This window comes from Balaenoptera borealis (assembly GCF_965194805.1).
Source record: "Balaenoptera borealis genome assembly, chromosome: 20".
NCBI classification, from domain to species: domain Eukaryota; kingdom Metazoa; phylum Chordata; class Mammalia; order Artiodactyla; family Balaenopteridae; genus Balaenoptera; species Balaenoptera borealis.
The window spans coordinates 34,285,045-34,306,107 of NC_138879.1; the positions used below are offsets into that span (position 1 = coordinate 34,285,045).

The following is a 21,063-nucleotide window of genomic DNA, read 5'->3' on the forward strand; positions in this document are numbered from 1 at the left end:
TGTCTGCCACTACGCCCCATACAAGTCCCTGTATTAAATTTCAGAGTCCATGGAATGGGTCTGGCACTCAAACGATGCCCCTGCTAGATGGGAGGTGCAATAGTGTCCCATTAAAGTCACATCCTGAGCACTCAAGGAGCTCAGGTGAGAAAACGACCTAACCACTTAAGGCAGATGGATTTCAGGTTTAAGGGCAGAGGTGCAGAATGGTTGGGGGGACCAGAGTAGTGAGGGGCTTCCTAGGATCAGATTCCAGCTCTGGTAGCCCGTGGTAGGCAGAATAACGCCTCCCCTAAAGATGTCCACATCTTCATCCCTGGAACCTGTAAATATGTTACCTTGAGTGGCAATGGGGAATCAAGGTTACTAATCAACTAACCTTAAGATAGGAAGTTTGTCCTGGGTTATCCGAATGGGCCCAATGTAATCACAAAGGTCCTTAAAAGTGGAAGAGGAAGGCAGGAGAGCTGGTCAGAATGATATGGTGTGAGAAGAACTCAACTCATTATTACTGGCCTTGGAGACGGAGGAAGGAAGGCACAAGATGAGAGAGGCAGGCAGCCCCTAGAAGCTGGAAAAGGCAAAGAAACAGATTCACCCCGAGAGCCTGCAGAGAGGCTGACACTCTGACTTTAGCCCCATGAGACTCAGGTGGGACTTCTGACCTCCAGAATGTAAGATAATAAACGTGTGTTGTTTTAAGTTTCTGGTCATTCGTTACAGCCGAGGTAGAAAACTAATACACTAACTAAATTCTGTAAACCTCAGTTTTCTCATCTATAAAGTGGGAATAATAACCACAGCTACTGCACAGAGTAGGTGTTGTCGACTGAGGAAAAACGCACTGCCTAAATATTTTAAGTTTTATTCGGGGACCTTCCTGAGGACTATGGCCTGGGAGACAGCCTCCCAGACAGCTCTGAGAACTGCTCTAAAGAGGTGAGGGAGGAGCCTTATACACAGGAGTTTTTGCTGGGAAAAAAAAAGCAAACACACAAGTAGTTGAACATTGAAAGATTACTGCTAATCACAAAAAACCAGACATCTCAAGTTAATGATTTTAGTGCTTTTCGTTGTTTGGGAAGTTGCAAGTCTGGGCTCATTGAAAGTATTCCTTAGATATGCATCTTCACTATCTAGGGTCAGTATCCTGTTTTTCTCCATCCTGAATTCCCCTCAGGACGCATGGTCCAAGGGCAGTTCAGTGGCTGATGGCTTGATGGCCGGCAACATTCACTGTTTACTGAAATGGCAGGCAACATTATTTTGTCCGCAATGTGATGATTAAATGAGGTGCTGTATGTAAAAATCTTAGTGCAGGATTCAGCCCATAATAGAGATAAAATAAATGTTAGTATCATCATTGTTGAGAAGCTCAGTAACTTTCTCCTGGACAAGCCCTCCCGGCTCCCCTGGCACAGACCCTCCTCTGTAGCCCAGGGCGGATGAGCATCTCTCCTTATCCTTTTTGAGGATGTCACATTCTCCCTAGGACCACCTGGTCCACTTTCCCTTGCCCTCCCAATTTCTGCTTTTGTTGGTCTTTGATAGTCCAATCTCTGATTCTGGGGTTTGTGGGCAGGTGAGGGGCACTAGGATACAGAAGCTTCAACCCACTTTCCACAAGAAGTGTCCCCTTGGCTAGAAGACCAGGGTGTAGAGCTGGTACTAAGTTATGGCTCTATTTCCAGAGCTGGCCTTAGGTAAATAATCTCTTTACCAAAAGAGATGGCTCTTGTGAAAAATTGCTGGGTGTTTGCATTTTTATCCATTCATCTATTCAAAGAACAGTAAATTTTCTGATCCTGGAGTCACAAAGATAAACAAGGAAGAAAAACCTCTGCTTCTCGTAGGAAAGGAAAGGAGACACCATGGAAAGCAGGCTTAATACCAGTGTTTATTAGAGCAGAAAAGGAGAGAAAGAAAAAAAAAAAGCAATGTCCAAAACCCCAGCCGCCCCAAGTGGTGTGCTTACTTAGCTGAACAAGGCTTCCTCGCTAACCCCTCTCCTGTTCCGGAGGTCCCAGCTCCACCAGCCCCAGGAAAGAGTCTCCTTCTTCTCACCCTTCCACAGCGGTAGGAAGGCCATTGCGGGGGAGGGAGGGGGGGCCTATAGTTTAAGCGATTGGTTTTAATGAGTTGTGCAGGTTAGTCAAATGAAGCAGCATAAATATCTGCCATCAATCCCCAAGGCAACCTTTGCTGTGCCCACAATTCACAAAACCTGAAGACGTCCATTCCACAGCTGAAAAAAGAAACGAAAGGAGCCTCATCTTGTTTCAATAGTATCCGGGCCGTTGTTTATCAAAATGCTTGCTGGAAAAGAACAAGAAAATAATGTTAATGTGATGATGATGTTGATAAAAAAGAAGAAGAAGGGGGGGGGAAAAGACAGGGGGGAGAGGAGGGGAAGGGGGGAGGGGGAGGGGGAGGAAATAGCTATCAAGCTGTCATTTCCTGACCACTTCCTAGCATGTGCCAGGGCAGTGCTGTTTTCCATGCACTGACTTTTTTGATGCTCAGAACAGCTTTATGAGGGAGGAACTCTTACATGTTACAGGTGAGGAAACCGAGACAGAAGTTAGGAATCTTTTCCGAAGTGGAGTCACAACCTGAATGCTACCTGACTCCAAATTCCAAGCTGACCCATCCCTCCAGCCACTACGGCCTGGTCGTCCTGGTCGAAATGGATGTTGCCTGGAGCAAGGCCTCCGTGGAATCCTCTGTTTGTTAGGAGCAAGCCCGCCCCGCCACCACCAGCGTCCAGGAAGCCTCTCCCCTCACCTGGCCTGCACCATGGTGACAAGCACCTCTGCTCATGAAGCCAGTCACTATGCTCCAGGCTCTGTAGATATTATCACTGCCCCAGTTTACAGATATAGAAATGGAGACTCAGAGAGGTTAGGTGACTTGTCCAAAGTCACAGAGCAGGAACACAGAGCACCAAACCCAAGTCCACCCAACTCCAGAGTCTGAGCTCTTAAGTACTCCGCAGTGCTGTGTTCTGAAAGAAGCCAAGAGCGGGCTTCTGGTGCTGGAGGAAAAAGGTCCCTGGTGCCAGGGGTGGGAGAAGCTCTGACCTAGAACAGGCATCCAGAGGCAGTGGGGACCAGAGCAGGATGTCAACCCAGCCCCTAGCCCTCAAAAGCAGAACTCCTGTTCCATTCCTAGGAGATGCTCCTCTCACTGTTTGTTAAACCCCCTCACGAGGACCGTGCCCGCCCCCATCCCCAACACAGACACACACCCCCAGGTTCCAGCAGTACAGCCTGCGGAAAGCTTGCAGGATTTGGAGTTGTCAGAAGACAGGCATACCAACTACTGCCCAGCATGACTTAGTAGCTTAATCACGCTCAGTTAGGTCCCCTATGAAACAGAGTTAAAACACACGCCCTGCAATGACACAGGGCTGTTAAGAGGATCAAATGAGAGATTTTATGCGATAGCACCCTGAAAATTATAAAGAGCAATCTTCTAAAGGGAGTGTTCTTGTGTCAATTCACAGCAGCACAAAATAAACAACAAGGAAACAAGATTTCTCTTAACAACAAATGATCAAGTACCCAGTTATATCCTGTCCTGCTTAATACATACAAATTACAGAGGAGAAATGAAACTCACTAGGCTTAACCTCTGAAGGGATTTTGTTATGTAATCTAGCAAGAATTGGAAAGGGGACGAGGAGATGGACACAGACACACTGTGAGCGAAGCAGCAAACAGCCTCCGCAGGAACAGAGGTGCAGAGGTGGGCTGTGCTGGGAATGCTGGACCATGCAGGTCAGGGGGGCTGAAAGGGCAAAGCCAGAAGAAGAGGGAAGATGGGACAGGCTGGGCAGAGTCCCAGTCTGGATGGCTGTGGGGAGGCAGTAAAGAAGTTGCTGATCCTGGTGACAATGGTGACGGTTGTGATGGATGTCACCAGTCAAGCCCATGGATGCTTGACCCCACCTGGAGAGACCCAAGTCTCAACAAGCCATGTTTCTCCAGATTTGTATCCCAGAGGAACCCCTTCTGGATGGCAAATAGGGTCACATCCTTCCCGTACTTGGGATCTCTTGGTGACTCAGCAGGAGTCAGGCCCCCGTGCGCGTCCCCAGTGGTCCTCTCAAGCGGGCTCCCACCAACCTCTCCTGCCTTGCTCTTCCCATTCCCCAGCCCATAACCAGCTCACCCGCTGGTTCCCCTAACACCATGCTGTCAAAGGCCCCCGAGCCATGCCTGCACTGCCCACCGCCGTCTCCCTGAAACAGAAGGCCTGGGAGAAGGAGCGTACCGGGGGCTGGTCCGAGCTGCTTACACAGGATGGACCACGTTCCTGTCGCAGTGGGGCTTGCAGTGCGGGTTCAGCCAGTGCTCCAGGAACTGCTCCTCAGCGCGGTGCTCCAGGCGGAGCAGATGGTGCATGTACTCCTGCCAAAACAAACCCACGTCGAAGAGAAGCTTTTATTCACGGTTGATGGTCGAGCTGCCCATGTGCCGGGTACAGCTGTGGTTCTGAGACAGGGCAGCACAGCCAGGGAGGAGAAACCGCCACCAGCCCTAAGTGCTGAGAGGGTGTGTATCCATGGGAACTCATAGACACTGCTGATGGAGGGTTACATGGAACAACCACTTCGGAAAACAAGCGGTTGCCTGCAATCCCGAAATTTCACTCTTGTTTATATCCTAGAGCAATGATTCTCAAATTGCATCAGGCATCAGAATCACCCAGAAGACTTGCTAAAACCTACAGATTGCTGGGGCCCCACCTTCAGAGTTTCTGATTCAGTGAGTCTGGGATAGGGCTCCAGAATTTGCATTTCTAACAAGTTCCCAGCTGCGAATGCTGCTGGTCACTTTGAGAACAAGAGCAGATACGAATGTTCACAGCAGCAATAAATTTGTAGTAGCAAAATTCTGGAACCATCTGGAAACGTGTTAAATATCCATTGACAGGAGGATGGATAAATAAATTATGGTAGGGTCACAACATGGAATATTATACAGCAATGAAAAAGTTAATTATAGCTACATACAACAACATAGATGAGTCTCAGAAAAGCATAACGAGTGGAAAGAGTAAGTCCAGGAAGAGAGTGTTTATAGTGTGACACCATTTTAATAAAGCTCAAAACATGCATAACTAAATAATATATTTATTTATTTATTTATGGCAGCACACATTTGTGATAAAATCATCTTTTTTAAAAGGCAAGGGATAACTGTAAGAAAGCTGGAGTTGCTATACTATTATCAAACAGAATAAACTTTAAAGCCAAAAAAAAGTTACTAGGGATAAAGGGGCATTTTGTAAAAACAGCCTAGGAGTTCCTTAAGATGCTAAACAGAGTAAACATTTGACCCCGCAATTGTGTATACAAGAGAAGTGAAAGCATATGTTCACACAGAAACGTGTACACAGCTGTTCACAGCTGCATTATTCATCAGAGCCAAAAAGTGGAAACAACCCAAATGTCCATCAGCAGATGAATGGATAAATAAAATGTAATGTATCCCCATACAAGGGGAATATATATGGCCATTACGAGGAATGATGCATGCTACAGCCCAGATGAACCTCGAAAACATTATGTTACGTGCAAAAGGCCAGTCACAAAGGACCACATGTATGATTCCATGTCTATGAAATGTAACTGGCTCTGTGTGTTGGTGTGTCCACAACAGAGAGCAGCTGATTGTCCGGTGCTGCCCATCTCTGTGACCAGCATCTCCGACTCAGGAACCCGAGCCAGACGTGGACCATCATGTCTCCCTCAGGCTCATCCTGAGACTGAGCGTGAGGACCCTGAGCCTATCTCCGGAGAAGTTCTCAGATGACTCCCTCCGTCTCTGCCACTTCTGCAGGTCGGGTCTCCACCGTGGCCACCCAGGCTGTCCCAGCTTCCTCACCCCTCCATCCGTCACTCTACCTCCCGTTCCACCCACACCACGTCCCACATCCCCCCACCATTTCTGCTCCAACCTAACAGAGTGATCTGCCCAAATGCAGCCCTGAAAGGGCCACAGCTCTTCAGAGGCCTTCGCCAGCACTGCCTTCCTGCAAGGAGGGAAAAGGTGATGACCAACTACCCCTTGGGCTTGGTCTGTGGCTCTGGATAATGTCACCGTAACCAGCACGTGAGGACACCTCCTCGTGGGATCTACCACCTCCCGCCATTCTTCACAACAGCAGAGAGGGCCCCCTCCTGCCCTGGTCCATGGTTGTCACTGACAACAAAGCTTTGTTGGTCTCTGAGCTTCTCTAGAACCACAATTTCTCCTTCAGATGGTTCACCTAAAGGAAGTTTAATGAAGGAATCATTCACAACCATGTAAACAGGGTTAAGGGAACCACCAAAGCACATTCCAGTACCCAGGGACTAGCAATAGAGAAAAGCCCCATGGCCGTGCCTAGACCTGCAGGGCCCGGGGGAAGGGCTCAGCCTCTGTAAAGCAGGGAAAGAGCAGGAGACAAATACCCCATCCTCTCTCTCCTCTTGCCCTCCATCTCCTGCCAAGCCCATGCAGAAGCCAGCCGACCAGGGATCCAGGCGATGCAGTTTCTGGGGGTCCACCTCCGGAGCCGGGCAGAGCCAGGTGGAGGATGGACGGGGGACAAGGTGGAGAAAACCAGCAGCTGTACCAGGATGGTGGCATACGAGGGGTGTGCTGTTGCCCTTAGAAGCAAGTAAAGAGCGGAAATGATAGCTGTTACTGATGTTTGCTGCAAAGGAGCCAGCTTCTTGGGCTGTGCATCCGTTGACCATCGACCACTGACTACACTAATCCAGCTGGAGGAGGAGCAATCGTTCCTTTGCATGCAGTTATTGTCTCGCCCCCTCCTCTCCCTCAGTGTGCTCTTGCCCTGCCCTCGATCAACAGGAGCGTCACTTCCAGGTTCAGGGTAAACCTTCTCTTCCCAACGTGGCTTGATCTTCACCAAAGCCAGTTCAGGCTGTGAGTTTTCTGTGTATTGTTTCTCATTGCATTATCCCATATAAATGATACACCAGAAAAAGGATAAATCAATAGGATGCTTCTTAAATAAGAGTGAAGTGTTAACTTCTCTTGTCTTAATCACTTACAAATTCTCTTCTTTCCCTCCATACCTTGCCTCTCCATCCCCTGATGCAAACAGAGAAGGGGTCCATGGGCACTGCCCAGACCACCAGCAGTAGTTCTCCACGCGTCTGGCCGTGACCCCACATGGCTGGTAAAGCAGAGTTCCAGCCTGCTCCTGGGCTCCCTCCTCTTCCACACTCTCCACTCCCACCAGCCAAGCAACCCCTAAATCCCCTGGATGCTCTTGGACCCCATCTCCCCATCCACATTGCCCCTGCCCAATCTCAGTCCCCACCCTCCTGCTAGATCCCTGCCACTGCATCTGGAGGGTTCTCCCTGTCTCTCGTCTTACCTCCTTCCTCTACATTCCACCCCACAGCCAGGGTGGGGTTTTTTTTTTCTATTTTCTTTTTAATAGACTTTATTTTTCAGAGCACTTTTAGGTTCACAGCAAAATGGAGCAGAAAGTACAGCAATTTCCCATATACCCCCTGTCCCCACAAACACACAATCGCCCCCATTATCAACATCTTGCCCCAGAGTGGTGCATTTGATACAAGCGATGAACCTATGTTGACACAGCGTCATCACCCGAAGTCTATAGTTTACATTGGGGTCGCTCTTGGTGTTGTATATTCTATGGGCTTGGACAAATGTATAATGTATCCATCATTATAGTATCATACAGAATATTTTCACTGCCTTACAATCCTCTGTGCTCTGCCTATTCATCCCTTCCTCCCCTCTAACCCTTGCAATGACTGATCTTTTTACTGTCTCCATAGGTTTGCCTTTTCCAGAACATCATATCATTGGAATTATACTGTATGTAGCCTTTTCAGATTAGTTTCTTTCACTTAGTAATATGCATTTAAGTTTCTTCCACGTCTTTTCATGGCTTGATAGCTCATTTCTTTTTAGTGTTAAATTATATTCCACTGTCTGGATGCACCACAGTTTATCTATCCATTTACCTACTGAAGGGCATCTTGGTTGCTTCCAAGTTTTGGCAATAATGAATAAAGCTGCTATAAACGTCTGTGTGCAGGTTGTTGTATTGAACATAAGTTTTCAACTCATTTGGGTAAATACTAAGGAGCATGATTGCTGGGTCATATGGTAAGAGGACGCTTAGTGTTGTAAGAAATTGTCAGGCTCTCTTTGAAAGTGGCTGTACTATTTTGTATTCCTAACAGCAGTGAATGAGAGTTCCTGTTGCTCCAAATCCTCACCAGTATTTGATCATGTCAGTGTTCCGGATCTGGGCCATTCTAATAGGTGTGTAGTGGTATCTCATTGCTGTTTTAATTTGCATTTCCCTGATGACATATGATATGGAGCATCTTTTCATATGCTTGTTTGTGATCTGTGTTCTTCTTTGGTGAAGTATCTGTTCAGGTCTTTTGCCAGGGTAGGTTTTTAAAACATGAAAAATGAAAATGGCTTTATTGTTTTTTTTTTATCACAGCAGTGATACATATTACTGTTTTGAAATTATGTAACAATAAAAAGTTATAAAGAAGAGAGTGAAAAATCCTTGTTTGTTCTGTTTTGTTTGTCTATCTCTTTATCCTGTTGCAAAGTGACATTTTTTAAAATCTACCCATGTTATTTCCTCACTTAAAATACTTGAATGGCTTCCACTGGGCTCAGGAGAAATTCCAGTTCCTTAAGTGTTTTGTGGGGCTCCCAATGATCCAGCCTCACCCATTTCCTCTTCTCCCACCATCAGCCCTTTGCACTCCATCTTGCCCTGGATTGGCTACATTGCTCTGCTCTCTAATCTCATGCTATTTTCTCTGCCTGGAACACCCCTGTGCCTTCTCTTTTTCCTGTTTCACTCCTATCTGACTTTTCAGCCCTCAACTTAGATGCTTCTTCCTCCAGGCAGCCTTCTCAGATTCCCTGTGACCCCATAGCTCTCTGGACTTCTCCGGGCATAGCCCTGGTTACTCTGTTTAGCAGTGACCACGCTCTGACAGTAGGGACTTAATTGGGCCACATCAGATTTTTTAGTGGAGGTGCCATGTGTCTTGGCTCACATATTGGCATGTGAACTTTATGTTTTCCCCCAGAAGAGATAAAAATGACTTTTAATTTGTAGGATGTATGCTGTCGATATTGCCCTGAAATAAGCCTTGGTGCTGAGATTATGGGATGGGAATCATCGCAAAGTGTGCATGGAACAGTCCACATAAACACATGTGGGTAATCCAAAGCTGCAGGCCATTAATCAGAGAAGTGGCATTTCACCTTGGGCGAGAGTAGTCATATGTGGTAATATAAGATTATTTTGGCATGTATAGATATAAAAATCCTAAATCATGAAAACCCTCCTATGGCATCAATGAAGCTTTAACAGACGGTCCAGTCTAGAACTTAGAGTTTTTAAGTTTCAAGAAAAACCTCCAGGAAGTCTACATCCTATTTTAAATATAACTTTCTTTTTCAATTTAATGACTGTGCAAAGGAATGAATTATGAGGTGTCCAATTTTCCTGAAATGTTTTTTCCTTCCCCCAGGACTCATGCAGTTTAACACTGTTTTGATTATCGTTGTTTTCATTTAACTCATCAAAATGCACCCTGTGTCCTGGGCGTGGAGTCTCCAGGGCAGCTGGGGAAGGGGTGGATGATGGGAGGGCTCCTTATGGGATCCAACAAGGATTACCCAGCAGCTTGCTGGACATGTTTGTGAGTTTGGGGCTGAACCCTGCCCTGTCTTCTCTGTCTGAGGAATCTTTGGCCAGAAGAATAGTCATTGGGAGGAACAGGAAAGCAGTGTGGCGTCTTGTAAATAAGGGACAAAGACTTCTCAGCATACAGCTTTACTTATTCAACTGTTCCGTGTAAGCAGCTCACTGAAGGAAACCCACGTTGCCATCTTCTTGCCTGCCTGTTTGCCAGGGCGGTGTGGTGGAGAGGCTAAGAGGTTCGGGTCTGGGTCTGGATCAGGGTCTGGTTCCAATCAAAACCCTGCCAATACTATTGCTTTACCTCTCCAGCCTCAGTTTGTCCATCTGCAATGTGGGGATGGCCCTAGCACTTATCTCACTGGGTTGCCAGGATTAAAGGAAATGATACAAATAAAGCTCTGTACCAAATATGTAGTCTCCATGTTCACTTCTAAACCCACTCTCTCCCCTCCTTCACCTGGCCTTTTGCACGAAGAGGCTGACCTAGATGAACTGCAACCACAGAGTCTTTTGTCCTGGGGTTTCCGGTTAGGTTTGGCGTATAGGAGGCGCCAGCAGCGGACTAGAGGTAGGAGGGGAGAGGTGAGGGTATGTACTCCCCTGCAACGTCCCCGAGGAGTCTCGGCAGGTTGGCTGCATCCCTCCCCTGAAGACCCAGCTCCTAGAGGGCTGCCATTCCGGGTCTGGGAACCACACTCTTCCCTTCCGCCCTCATGCCTCAGGAGTCTTAGCCCTGCATCCTTTATCATTTCTTGTTAGTTCACCTTCATCCTGCCACACCTTTGTAAAAAGTCGCTTTATTAAGCCCTCCTCAGTTAATTTTGGTTACTATTAGATATGGAAGATGTGAGCATGCCTTGAGGTTGTAGATGGAGCATCTCTCCCAGGAACTGGTCCACAGGAAACTTTCAATAAACGTTTGTTGAATGAAAAAAAATGCTGTGGTCCTCAAAGCATGGTCTGTGCTCCCCTCGGGGGTCCATGATGTCAAAACTATTTTTCGAGTAATACTAAGACATTTGCCTTCTCACTGTGTGCATTGGTGGGTAAAACTGACGCCTTGGCAGAAGTCAAGGCAGCAGCACCCAACTATCCTAGTGGTCGACGTATCCTTCATCACACAGTCAAAGTTAAAATAAATAAATACAAATAAAACATTCTCAAAATGCCAGTTTCACTGAAGCATGCCCTGGTGAAGCCGAAGAAAATGACCAACAGGAAACATGCAGGCAGCACTTCTGCTGCATGACAAAGTACAATGATTTTCTCAAGGAAAAGCACCTGGGGGACTGTTGGTGTCAAGAGTTGAACTAAGTGTGTTTTATGCGTGTGTTTGGCAGACATCTTCCCAAAAGTGAATGAAGTGAGCTTATCACTTCCAGGAAAACTGACAGTGCTTGTTACAAAATGATAAAATTTGAGCTTTCAAGGGGAAATTAGAACTCTGGAAAACTTATATGTGTGATCATGAACCTGACAGCTTCCCAATAGTTAAAGACTTTTCCAATGAGATTGGTGGTGATAAGAAAGAATGTCACCACTGATATACAACATTTATACACCACTTATAATTATATGCTCATTGGCAACCTTATTCATTTAATCCCTGTCCGTCTCAGCCAAATACCCAACTGGCTTTTTGATGAGACTGTCCAAGGAATACCTAGTATACGGTTTAGTGCTTGGCACATAGTAGGGCCTCAATAAAACTCACAGGAGAAATGTACAAACAAGTGATGAATAAATGAAATGACTCTTCTTTCTCCATAATCTTACTAAATCCTCCTTGGGAGGCTCCTGGGCATCTGCGTCAATCTGCTCATTATAATGGCCCAGGCCAAATGCACATAAAAAGCATCAAAGAGTAATATGTATTTCACACTCCTAAATAGAGGCTGAAATCACTGTTGAAGAAAAACAACCAAAACAGACACACACATAGAGAGAGAAAGAAACAAGCCCTGGTTTCCATGACATTTCACTATTTATTTAAAATGTTAGGGAAATGAATACGCCACAAAGGCCTAAAAGCAATCATTAGTCAAAGATGAAAAGCCAAACTGCAAATCTGCTGAAAACCACAAATTCAACAATTGTGTTGGCTAAGTTAGAAATGACCCAGCATTAATGATAATCTCAAATGTTCCTGGATCAAGAAAGAAGGGGTAGATGAAAAATAAGTTTTCATTTTTTTTTAGATTCCTTTTTTCAAGGGGAAAAAAATTAAAGCAAAACAAAAACTAATATCTGCATTTTGTGTCCAATGCCAACTGGAATGATTTAAGTAAATAATTTCTCAAGATTTAGAGCAGAAATTGGACGGGGTCCTTTATGATGGCACAGGAGAGGTGTCATAATGAAATTAAATACCCACTGGAACCTGATCCAAGCTGAGAATCATAAAGTAGACAGTTAATCTATCAAGGTGGGATCTTTTTCCAAGAAGGCAAAATCCTTCCCGTGACATTTGCATGAAATTAAAGGTCCATCGACATTTGGATGAACTATTTTGCTCATTAGTAAAAGCAAGATAATCATATAGGCAGAAGGGTGGCTCAGAACTTAACTGCTCTGGGCCACTTAGAAGGCTTAGCCCTAAAAGAAGGCAAATCAGTGATGTGCACAATTTGTATCTCAGTCGCTCTGAACTGGTCTTGGAGATCACAGGGAACAAAAGGGTAATGAAGTTACTACATACATTCATCAAGGGGCTAAATATGAAAGCATATTTTACAAAGACTATTTACAATAAAGCTAATATGATTTATACTTGCCCCACAAGAACATTCCTTAAAGGAACACAGGCCAAAATGGAAAGCATATTCCCAGGGCACACAAGTGCTTACGAATACAATCACAAAGGACATAATTTTAGCTCGGATGTCATCTTTTTTAGAGAATTTCCATGGTTCACCCCAGCAGTTGGCAATAATTTTTTCCCTAAAATTTGGGACGACTAAGAGAAATTTAATGAATTTAAGCGAGGCAATAGAAGATTTCTTTGAAAACCTCCAGGTTCTATGGTAGAGTAATGTCCTACAAAATTTCTCCCCTGGAGAGAAGCAAAGAAAGGAATGGAAACAAGTATAATGAGCATTTAGTAAATGTCAAATTCTGTGCTTGGTGCTGGGGACCCAGAAGTGAAACAAACAGTCCATCTGCTCAAGCAGTTTAGAGCAGTCTAGTAGGAGAGAGAGATTTTTTTTTTTTAAGTAAGAAATAGCAATTTTGTGCTGTGAGTGCTAGGCCAGAGGGATGCTCTAATTCATGGTGGGAGGGTAGGGGCATCAGGAAGGCCTCTCAAAACAGGCATCATTTCAGGTGCATCTCTACAAATGAGTAAGAGTTAACCAGGTAGACAAGAGCAGAAGAAACAAGTACCAAGGCAGGTGCTGTCAGAGAAGAACTTCAAACACACCATCATTCCAGACAACCTGCTTCTTCTCCTAGGTTTCTAATGCCAATGAGTGGCACCAAGGTGTCCACACAGACAACCACACGTCCCTAATCCTCCCTTACTGCATCCACTCTGCCCCAGAAATGGCCAACTCATATCCAATTTAAGATATCATATCATGCTCCCATTATCTTTACCTTAAAACCTCTACTGGAACATTCTCTTGGATGACAAGACATAAATTATTTTTTAAAACTTTTAGAAAGCAATGTGGTAATATATACTAAAAGGTTTAAAAATACTGTATTCATATCCTTGGATCCAATAATTTATTTTCTGGGAACATATCCTTAGCAAATAATTCAAAATATTAAAAGCACTTTAAGAACAAAATTTTAGAGTGTTGTTTATAATAGAAAAAATAGTGGGAAAGGGAACCTTCCTACATCGTAAGTTGGAATGTAAATTGGTACAACCACTATGGAGAACAGTATGGAGGTTCCTTAAAAAACTAAAAATAGAGCTACCATATGACCCAGCAATCCCACTCCCGGGCATATTTCTGGTGAAAACCATAATTCGAAAAGATACATGCACCCCAATGTTCATTGCAGCACTATTTACAATAGCCAAGACATGGAAGCAACCTAAATGTCCATCGACAGAGGAATGGATAAAGATGTGGTACATATATACAATGGAATATTACTCAGCCATACAAAAAAGAATGAAATAATGTCATTTGCAGCAACATGGATGGACCTAGAGATTATCATACTAAGTGAAGTAAGTCAAAGACAAATATTATATAATATCATTTATATGTGGAATCTCATAAGATGATACAAACGAATTTATTTACAGAACAGAAACAGACTCACAGACTTTGAAAACAAACTTATGGTTACCAAAGGGGAAAGGCGGGGGGAAGGATAAATTAGGAGTTTGGAATTAACATATACACACTACTATATATAAAATAGATAACCAACAAGGACCTACTGTATAGCACAGGGAACTCTACTCTTCTGTAATAACCTATATGGGAAAAGAATCTGAAAAGAATGGATATATGTATAACTGAATCACTTTGCTATACACCTGAAACTAACACAACATTGTAAATCAAATATACCCCAACATAAAATAAAAATTAAATTTAAAAAAATAGTGGAAATGATCTAACTAACAAAAGAGGGTAATTCACTATCATTATGGTTATAAAGAGTTTCTAATAATGTGAGGAAATGTGTATGTTATAATATTAAGAGAAAAACCAGGATACAAAATTGTAGAGTGTGATTATACTTTTTAAAAATACACACAAAAAGACTAAAAAGAAATACATCAAAAATGGCAATGCTGTCTTTGGGGAGAGAGAGTAAGACTACACCTGATTTTTTTTTTTCTTCTTTTGACCCTTTCTTGGTTTCCAAGTTTTGTATAATAAATATAAATGGCTTAAATTTTTATTTGTAATTACACAAGTAACACATGAACATATTGTTACTGTTTAAAATTTAAACGTCAAATATAAAGTTCCTAGATCAGTACCTGCAATCTTAACCTCCTGAATGAGATGACACAATTAAGAGTCAACTGATCGTATTTCTAGACCTTTCTCTAGAAATTTACATACATATAGATGTACCTATATACAGTATTGTTTTGTGAGTGAGTACTAGGAGGGCAGGACCAACTCAGGGGAGAGAGAAAAAGTGACATTGAGAATGAAGAGGAGGGTACCAGGCATAAATAATGGAGAATAGCTCTGCAGGCAAAGGGAATCATTTGTGAAAGGATGCTGAGACCAGGGAGAGGATGGTTTATTTTGAAAAACAATGAGAAGTTCCAGGTGGTTGGAGCATAAATGGCCTTGGACAAGTGGCAGGAAATGGGACACAATGGTGGCTTAGGGCTGGTCTGTCTCCCAGGCCAAGATACTTGGCCCTTATCGTATAAGCAGTGGGGAGCCAAAGAGGTTTTTGTTTTGTTATATTTTAAAAAGTATTTATTCAGCTGCTGCTTTGTAAAAAACAAGAAGAATGAGAGCCAATGTCATCACTCAGGCACTGTGCTTTGCATGCCTTCTCTCACAGTAAGTCTCTGAGGTAGGTTTGATTATCATATCCCATTTTATAGATAAGAAAACTGAGACTTACAGAGTTTAAGCAACCTGGCCAGGATGTGATAGCCAGTAAGTGGTGAGCTGGGATTCAGACTCAGCACTCTGCTGCCCCACTCTTAAACCCTCTCCTCTGTTGTTTTTGGTGAAAACTACACATACATTTATTAAAAATAAAAAACTGAATGTCCTGAATTGAATAATGTCCCCCAAAATTTCATGTCCACCTGAATCCTGTGAATGTGGTCTTATTTGGAAACAAGGTCACACTGGAGTAGGGTAGGCCCTAAATCCAAAGACTAGCATCCTTAGAAAAAGGAAATTTGGACACAGGGACACACAGGGAAGAAGGCCATGTAAAGACAGATGCAGAGATTGGAGTAATGTAGCTACAAGCCAAGAAATGCCAAAGATTGCCAGCAAACACCAGAAGCTAGGAGAGAAGCATGGGACAGATTCTCCCTCCAAGCTCCCAGAAGGAATCAACCTTGCCAGCTCCTTGATTTCAAACTTCTAGCCTCCCAAACTGTGAGAGAATAAATTTCTATTGTTGGACTTCCTTGGTGGTCCAGTAGTTAAGACTCTGCACTTCCACTGCAGCAGGTGCAGGTTCAATCCCTGGTGGGGAAACTAAGATCCCACACACTGCCTAGCACGACCATTAAAAATTAATTAATTAATTAATTGATTGATTGATAGATAAATAAATAAATAGATTTCTATTGTTTCAAGCAATCCAGTTTGTGGTACTTTGTCATGGCAGCCTTAAGAAACTAATATACTAAGTAGTAGCAAAAAGCATGAAAATAAAAAGTATAAATTTGTCCCAAATTTTATCATGGAGAAAATAACGTCATTATTGTTTGGCAACATGTCTCCATATACATATGAAGATAGAAGAGGAGATAGGATTTCTTTCCATTTTGAAAGTTGTCCACACAAAACTTTCATAATATCAAGTGTTGACAAGAGTACAGGGATCTAGGTGTTCTTATACACACTACTGGTGCGAATTGGTAAGTCAGTTTGACAATTTGGCAGTACCCATTTCAACTGGAAGTACGTAGACCCTCTGACTCAGAAATTTCATTTCTTATCACTGAACTCTGCAAAACACACATGTGTACAAGGATCTTCATCATTGGAAATAAGTAAAATGGCCATTGTTCCAGAAAGGGCTAAATAAATAAGTTGTAATATGTCTCAGTCCATTCGGGCTGCTGTAACCTGAAATACCACAAACTGGGCAGCTTATAAACAGCAGAAATTTATTTCTCACAGCTGAGAAGGTGGAAGTACAAGATCAGGGTACCAGTACGGGTGGGTGAGGGCTCTCTTTCAGGTCACAGACTTCTCGTTATATCTTCACGTGGCTGGTGGGACTAGAGAGCTTTGGGGGCGCCTCTTTTATAAGGGTGCTAATCCCACTTACAATCCACGAGAGCAGAGCCTTCATGGCCTAAGTACCTCCCAAAGGCCCCACTCCTTAATACCATCACTTGCGAGTTAAGATTTCAACATATGAATTTGGGGTCGGGGGGGACACAAACGTTCGGACCATAGCATAATACATTTAGCCTATGCGTCAATTTAAAATGAGCTAGAACAAGACGTATTATTGAGTGAAAAAAAGCAAGTTACAGAATAAACGCAACACTGCTTTCCACATAGCCTGAACTACATCAGTGAAGGGACAAGCAAGCCTGACACATTCAAGGCGCAATGAGGAGGCCAGCATGGCTGGAACGGCGGCAGGGGTGGGGGGGCGGGGATGAGATGCAGGTAGAGGCCAAGGAGGGAGAGAGGGAGTGGACAGACCTCTAGGGCCTCGTAGGCCACTATAGGACCATGGATGTTTTTGGAGTAAGGCAGGAGGTCATTGGAAGGTTTTGAGCAGGAGAAAGATGGGATCCGGTTTACGTTTTTAAGAACTGACTATTGGACTTCCCTGGTGGCGCAGTGGTTGAGAATCTGCCTGCTAATGCAGGGGACACGGGTTCGAGCCCTGGTCTGGGAAGATCCCACATGCCGCGGAGCAACTAGGCCCGTGAGCCACAACTACTGAGCCTGCGCATCTGGAGCCTGTGCTCCGCAGCAAGAGAGGCCATGATAGTGAGAGGCCCGCGCACCGCGATGAAGAGTGGCCCCCGCTTGCCGCAACTGGAGAAAGCCCTCGCACAGAAACGAAGACCCAACACAGCCATTAATTAATTAATTAATTAATTAATTAATTAATTTAAACAAAAAAAAGAACTGACTATTGCTGCTCTGCTGAGAACAGATGCAGAGGGATCTAGAGAGGAAGAGGGAGGCAGGGTAAGAGAGTATTGCTCAGTCCACTCTAGGGACTGGGGTGGTGGCAGGGGAGGGTGAGAAGTGGTCAGATTCTGGATCTGGGGCCCCTGCAACTAGGAGGAGGTGGTCCCCCTTACCCCAACGTGGAAGGCAAGGGCAGGGCTGGTGTAAGGCAACAATCTGGAATTCCTCTCGAGGCTGTTAAGTCCGAGGTGCTGGTTAAATGTTCCAGTGCAAACAGCCAAGTGGACAGTTGTGTGAGGGAGCTCACAGACAGAGTCCAGGCTAGAGACACGAATGTGTAGCCATCAGCACAGAGGTGATATTTAAGCTCGGGGACTAGAAAAGGCAGAGAGCAGAGTCCTGGGATGCTCTGACATTTAAAGGACCGTCAAGGGCTAAGAACCCAGCAAAGGAAACTGAGCAGCAAAAACCACAAAGCAGGAGGAGAAACCAGGAGCCAGGGGTCCTGGAAAACAGGAATCCACGTGAGCAGAGCGTCCAGAGGAAGGGAGAGGGATCCTTGTGTCAAAACAAAACAAGCGCAGGCTGGTTCTCAGTCCCCAGGACGCCGGGAGCGGAGGCTAAGAGCCACTTCTCTGGGACAGCACTTCTTAAACGTAAATGTGCACCTCGGTCACCCAGCCTTGGGGTCCAGATCCGCCTTCAGGTGTGGCGAGGAGCCTGAGGCTCTGGGCTCCCAAGTGAAGCCCAGCGGCCGGGCTGGGGACCACTTTTTGAGTTGCAAGAGTTCAGCCCTAATCCCTGAAAATCAACAGAAGCACAGTCATGACTGAGGACACATTCCAGGGAAAGCTCAGGATTCTTTTTCCTAGCTTCTTCCCTCTAACCACAAGCCCAGCCCTTCTTCTCACACAGCCCTGTCTTCATCAGATTCTCAGATTGTTTCTCCTCCATTAGGATCTTGAGGCTTTGTTACAAGCTCTTCTAACATGATGTCTTCACAAACTGAAGTCCTAAGTCCTAGAGTAGTAAATGAATTCAGCTGAGACCCGGATGTCTCCAGATGGGGTGTCCCCACATGAATCCCAGGCTTCCTGGAGTGCCCATCCCACTCCTGTGACATCTAGAACCCAATTCCCCAAAATCTCTGAAGATCTGGGACTCGTGTTTCTCCACCACTGCAGCGTCCAGATCTGAGCGATTAACTTCCTCTTTCGTCAGCCCCCTTCAGCACACACCTGCCATCTGTCATTCCCCCAAAGAACCACTAACACAAGGTTGCTGTGCACAGCAGACTTTTCCTACGGTTTGGAGGCCGCAGAGGGTAGTCACAGCACAGAGCTGAGAACAAGTTCTAACTCAATGTCAAGGCATTGCCATAAAATAAATGTGTTAGCTATTTCCTGCCACAGGGAATCTGTCAGGTCTGGGCCCTCTCTACCTCCCCACCTGCCCCCTCTCTCTGACCCTTGCTCACATCCCCCAGCTCTGGGCCTTTCATCCTCTTCCTCCCCGGCTGCCTCCATGCACTCAGAACCCCTCCTGCTTTCTTCCCCGGAGCCGGGTCTCCTCTTCCTCTCTCCCCCCATCCTCACTGAGGCCCCACCTTTCTCCATCAAGGGTGCCAGCAAGGTGTTCCCACTCCTCGGGGGTGGAAGCCAGCCCTCCCCACAATGCAGGGCACACCAGCGATCTTTTCAATGCGTTACCCACCACACCGTCAAAAAAGAACGGTTGTGGCCATGAATAGGCAGGATATAAGCTGTCAGAACGGTCCAGCCCCTTGCATGTGTGGGCACAGCTTGTCTGAACCTGTTTCCGAAACACCTATCATCCCGCAGAAGCCAACATCTGCCAATATTAAAGCCAAGTGTCAAGAATATAACATTGTTTTATAGATACTCCTGAGGAGAGACTACAGCAAATCTTCATGTGTGCTTTCATTTTGAATTCTTAATACCTCCCCAAAGCACCATCCATTTACTCTCGTCAACGGCCTCTCCCCTCTCTGAAAGGGTTTTCTTCCGCTCAGTCCCTCAGAGGGGAGAAGCGAAATGAAATAACCCACCCGGTCATCCCTCGGTAATTTTGAGTTAGTGGAGTCGCAAAGCTCAGCTCCCGAGGGCACACGCATCCCCAGAGATTACTACCTCTACTCATCCGTCCCAGCCCACCTGTCTGTCCCCAGGCTGCCATGGGAAGGAGGTACAATAACATGTCCAAAAATGTAATTTCCCATGTCCCATGTATAATGGTAACTGAAGGCCAGCGTTCAAGAGGCTGTGTCCTGAGCCTCTAAACGGCTCCTGCACGCCAGCCCTAATCACATCATTCCCCCACTTCAAATCCCTTGGTGGCTCCCACTGAGTACAGAATGAAAGTCCCCTCCACTATGACAGCCAGGTCCTTCCAACCTGGCCCCGAGAGGACCTTCTGTGCCCGTCACCCATCATCCCATAAATCCCAGACACTCAAGTGAAGGTCAAAAGAGAGGAAACTGGAATCCAGAGCTTCTGAAAAAATTATCCTGCAAGGCCTTTTCCAAAACACACATGCACACACAGAATCATACACACACCCATACACAAAACGCTCACATACACACACACACACACCCTCACACATGTACAGTCACACACACATACATATCCTCACACACACACCCTCACATACATATATATCCTCATACATGCACAGTCACACACAAACCTTCACACACACTCACACACACAATCCACACATACACGCAATATGTACCATCCTGAACACACAGGATGGTGTGTCCATCTCTAGCAAAGGGATATGTAAGCAGATGGTTTGCACAAAGAAAGGAGAGTAGAAGGTGGTCTCGGCAAGAGGTAAAAAGCAGGGAAGGGTGGTTCCCTTGGCCAGAGGTCCCACCTCATGGCCTCCTGGTGACCTGCTGACAAACGTGGGGTCACTGCGTCCAACGCTTACATTCAGCAGTGATGCAGGCTGGGATGGCTGTGACATCTGTCAGCCGCTCAGATAAAAGGGGTGAATCGAAACAGGGTCCTACTGTATAGAACAGGGAACTACATTCAATATCCTGTGATAAACCATAATGGAAAAGAATATGAAAAAGAATATATATATATAAATGAGTTATATATATATATAAATGAGTCACTTTGCTGTACAGCAGCAATTAACACAACATTGTAAATCAACTGTACTTCAATAAAAGATACTGCAATTTTTTTAAATTGCTTCTTTTTATATAACAAGTGATTCGTATTATTCATCTTGCTCTCAGTAAATCCCTTAAAAGGGAAAGTCAACAACAAGCCACAAGGGGGAACCAGGTCAGACAGCAAGGGCAGGAGGCCGGGTGCATGGCAGCAGGAGGAGGGGAGGCCCCGGTGTTTGAGAAGGACGCCCACACAAGCCCCTCCAGGGCCTCCAGATAAACCCCTCTGGCCCTCACCAAGTCCACAGCCGGCTGCCAGGGCTCTTCCTCCCAGTTGCTGACTGGCACCAAGAACCCGCTCGTCCTGAAGCTCTAGCCAGACCCTCATATTCT

General features: G+C 45.2%; 1 protein-coding gene and 1 long non-coding RNA gene across 2 annotated transcripts in view; one reads left to right on the forward strand and one right to left on the reverse strand.

Annotated features, from left to right (window-relative positions):
- Positions 1 to 1,878: 1,878 nt before the first annotated feature.
- The window catches only part of LOC309618910 (uncharacterized protein C17orf67 homolog), a 33,237-nt gene continuing 14,052 nt past the window's right edge, over positions 1,879 to 21,063 (reverse strand). The window contains exons 4-5 of the mRNA XM_082373401.1: positions 4,276 to 4,412; positions 1,879 to 2,316 (exon numbers count right to left, since the gene is read on the reverse strand). Coding sequence (XP_082229527.1) covers positions 4,296 to 4,412 — 117 coding nt within the window. The 3' untranslated portion in view covers positions 1,879 to 2,316; positions 4,276 to 4,295. The remainder of the gene's footprint in view (positions 2,317 to 4,275; positions 4,413 to 21,063) is intronic.
- Positions 4,420 to 17,495, forward strand: LOC309618911. Its single transcript, XR_014238677.1, has 2 exons — positions 4,420 to 7,929; positions 10,470 to 17,495. It is a non-coding gene; the product is annotated as an uncharacterized lncRNA (long non-coding RNA).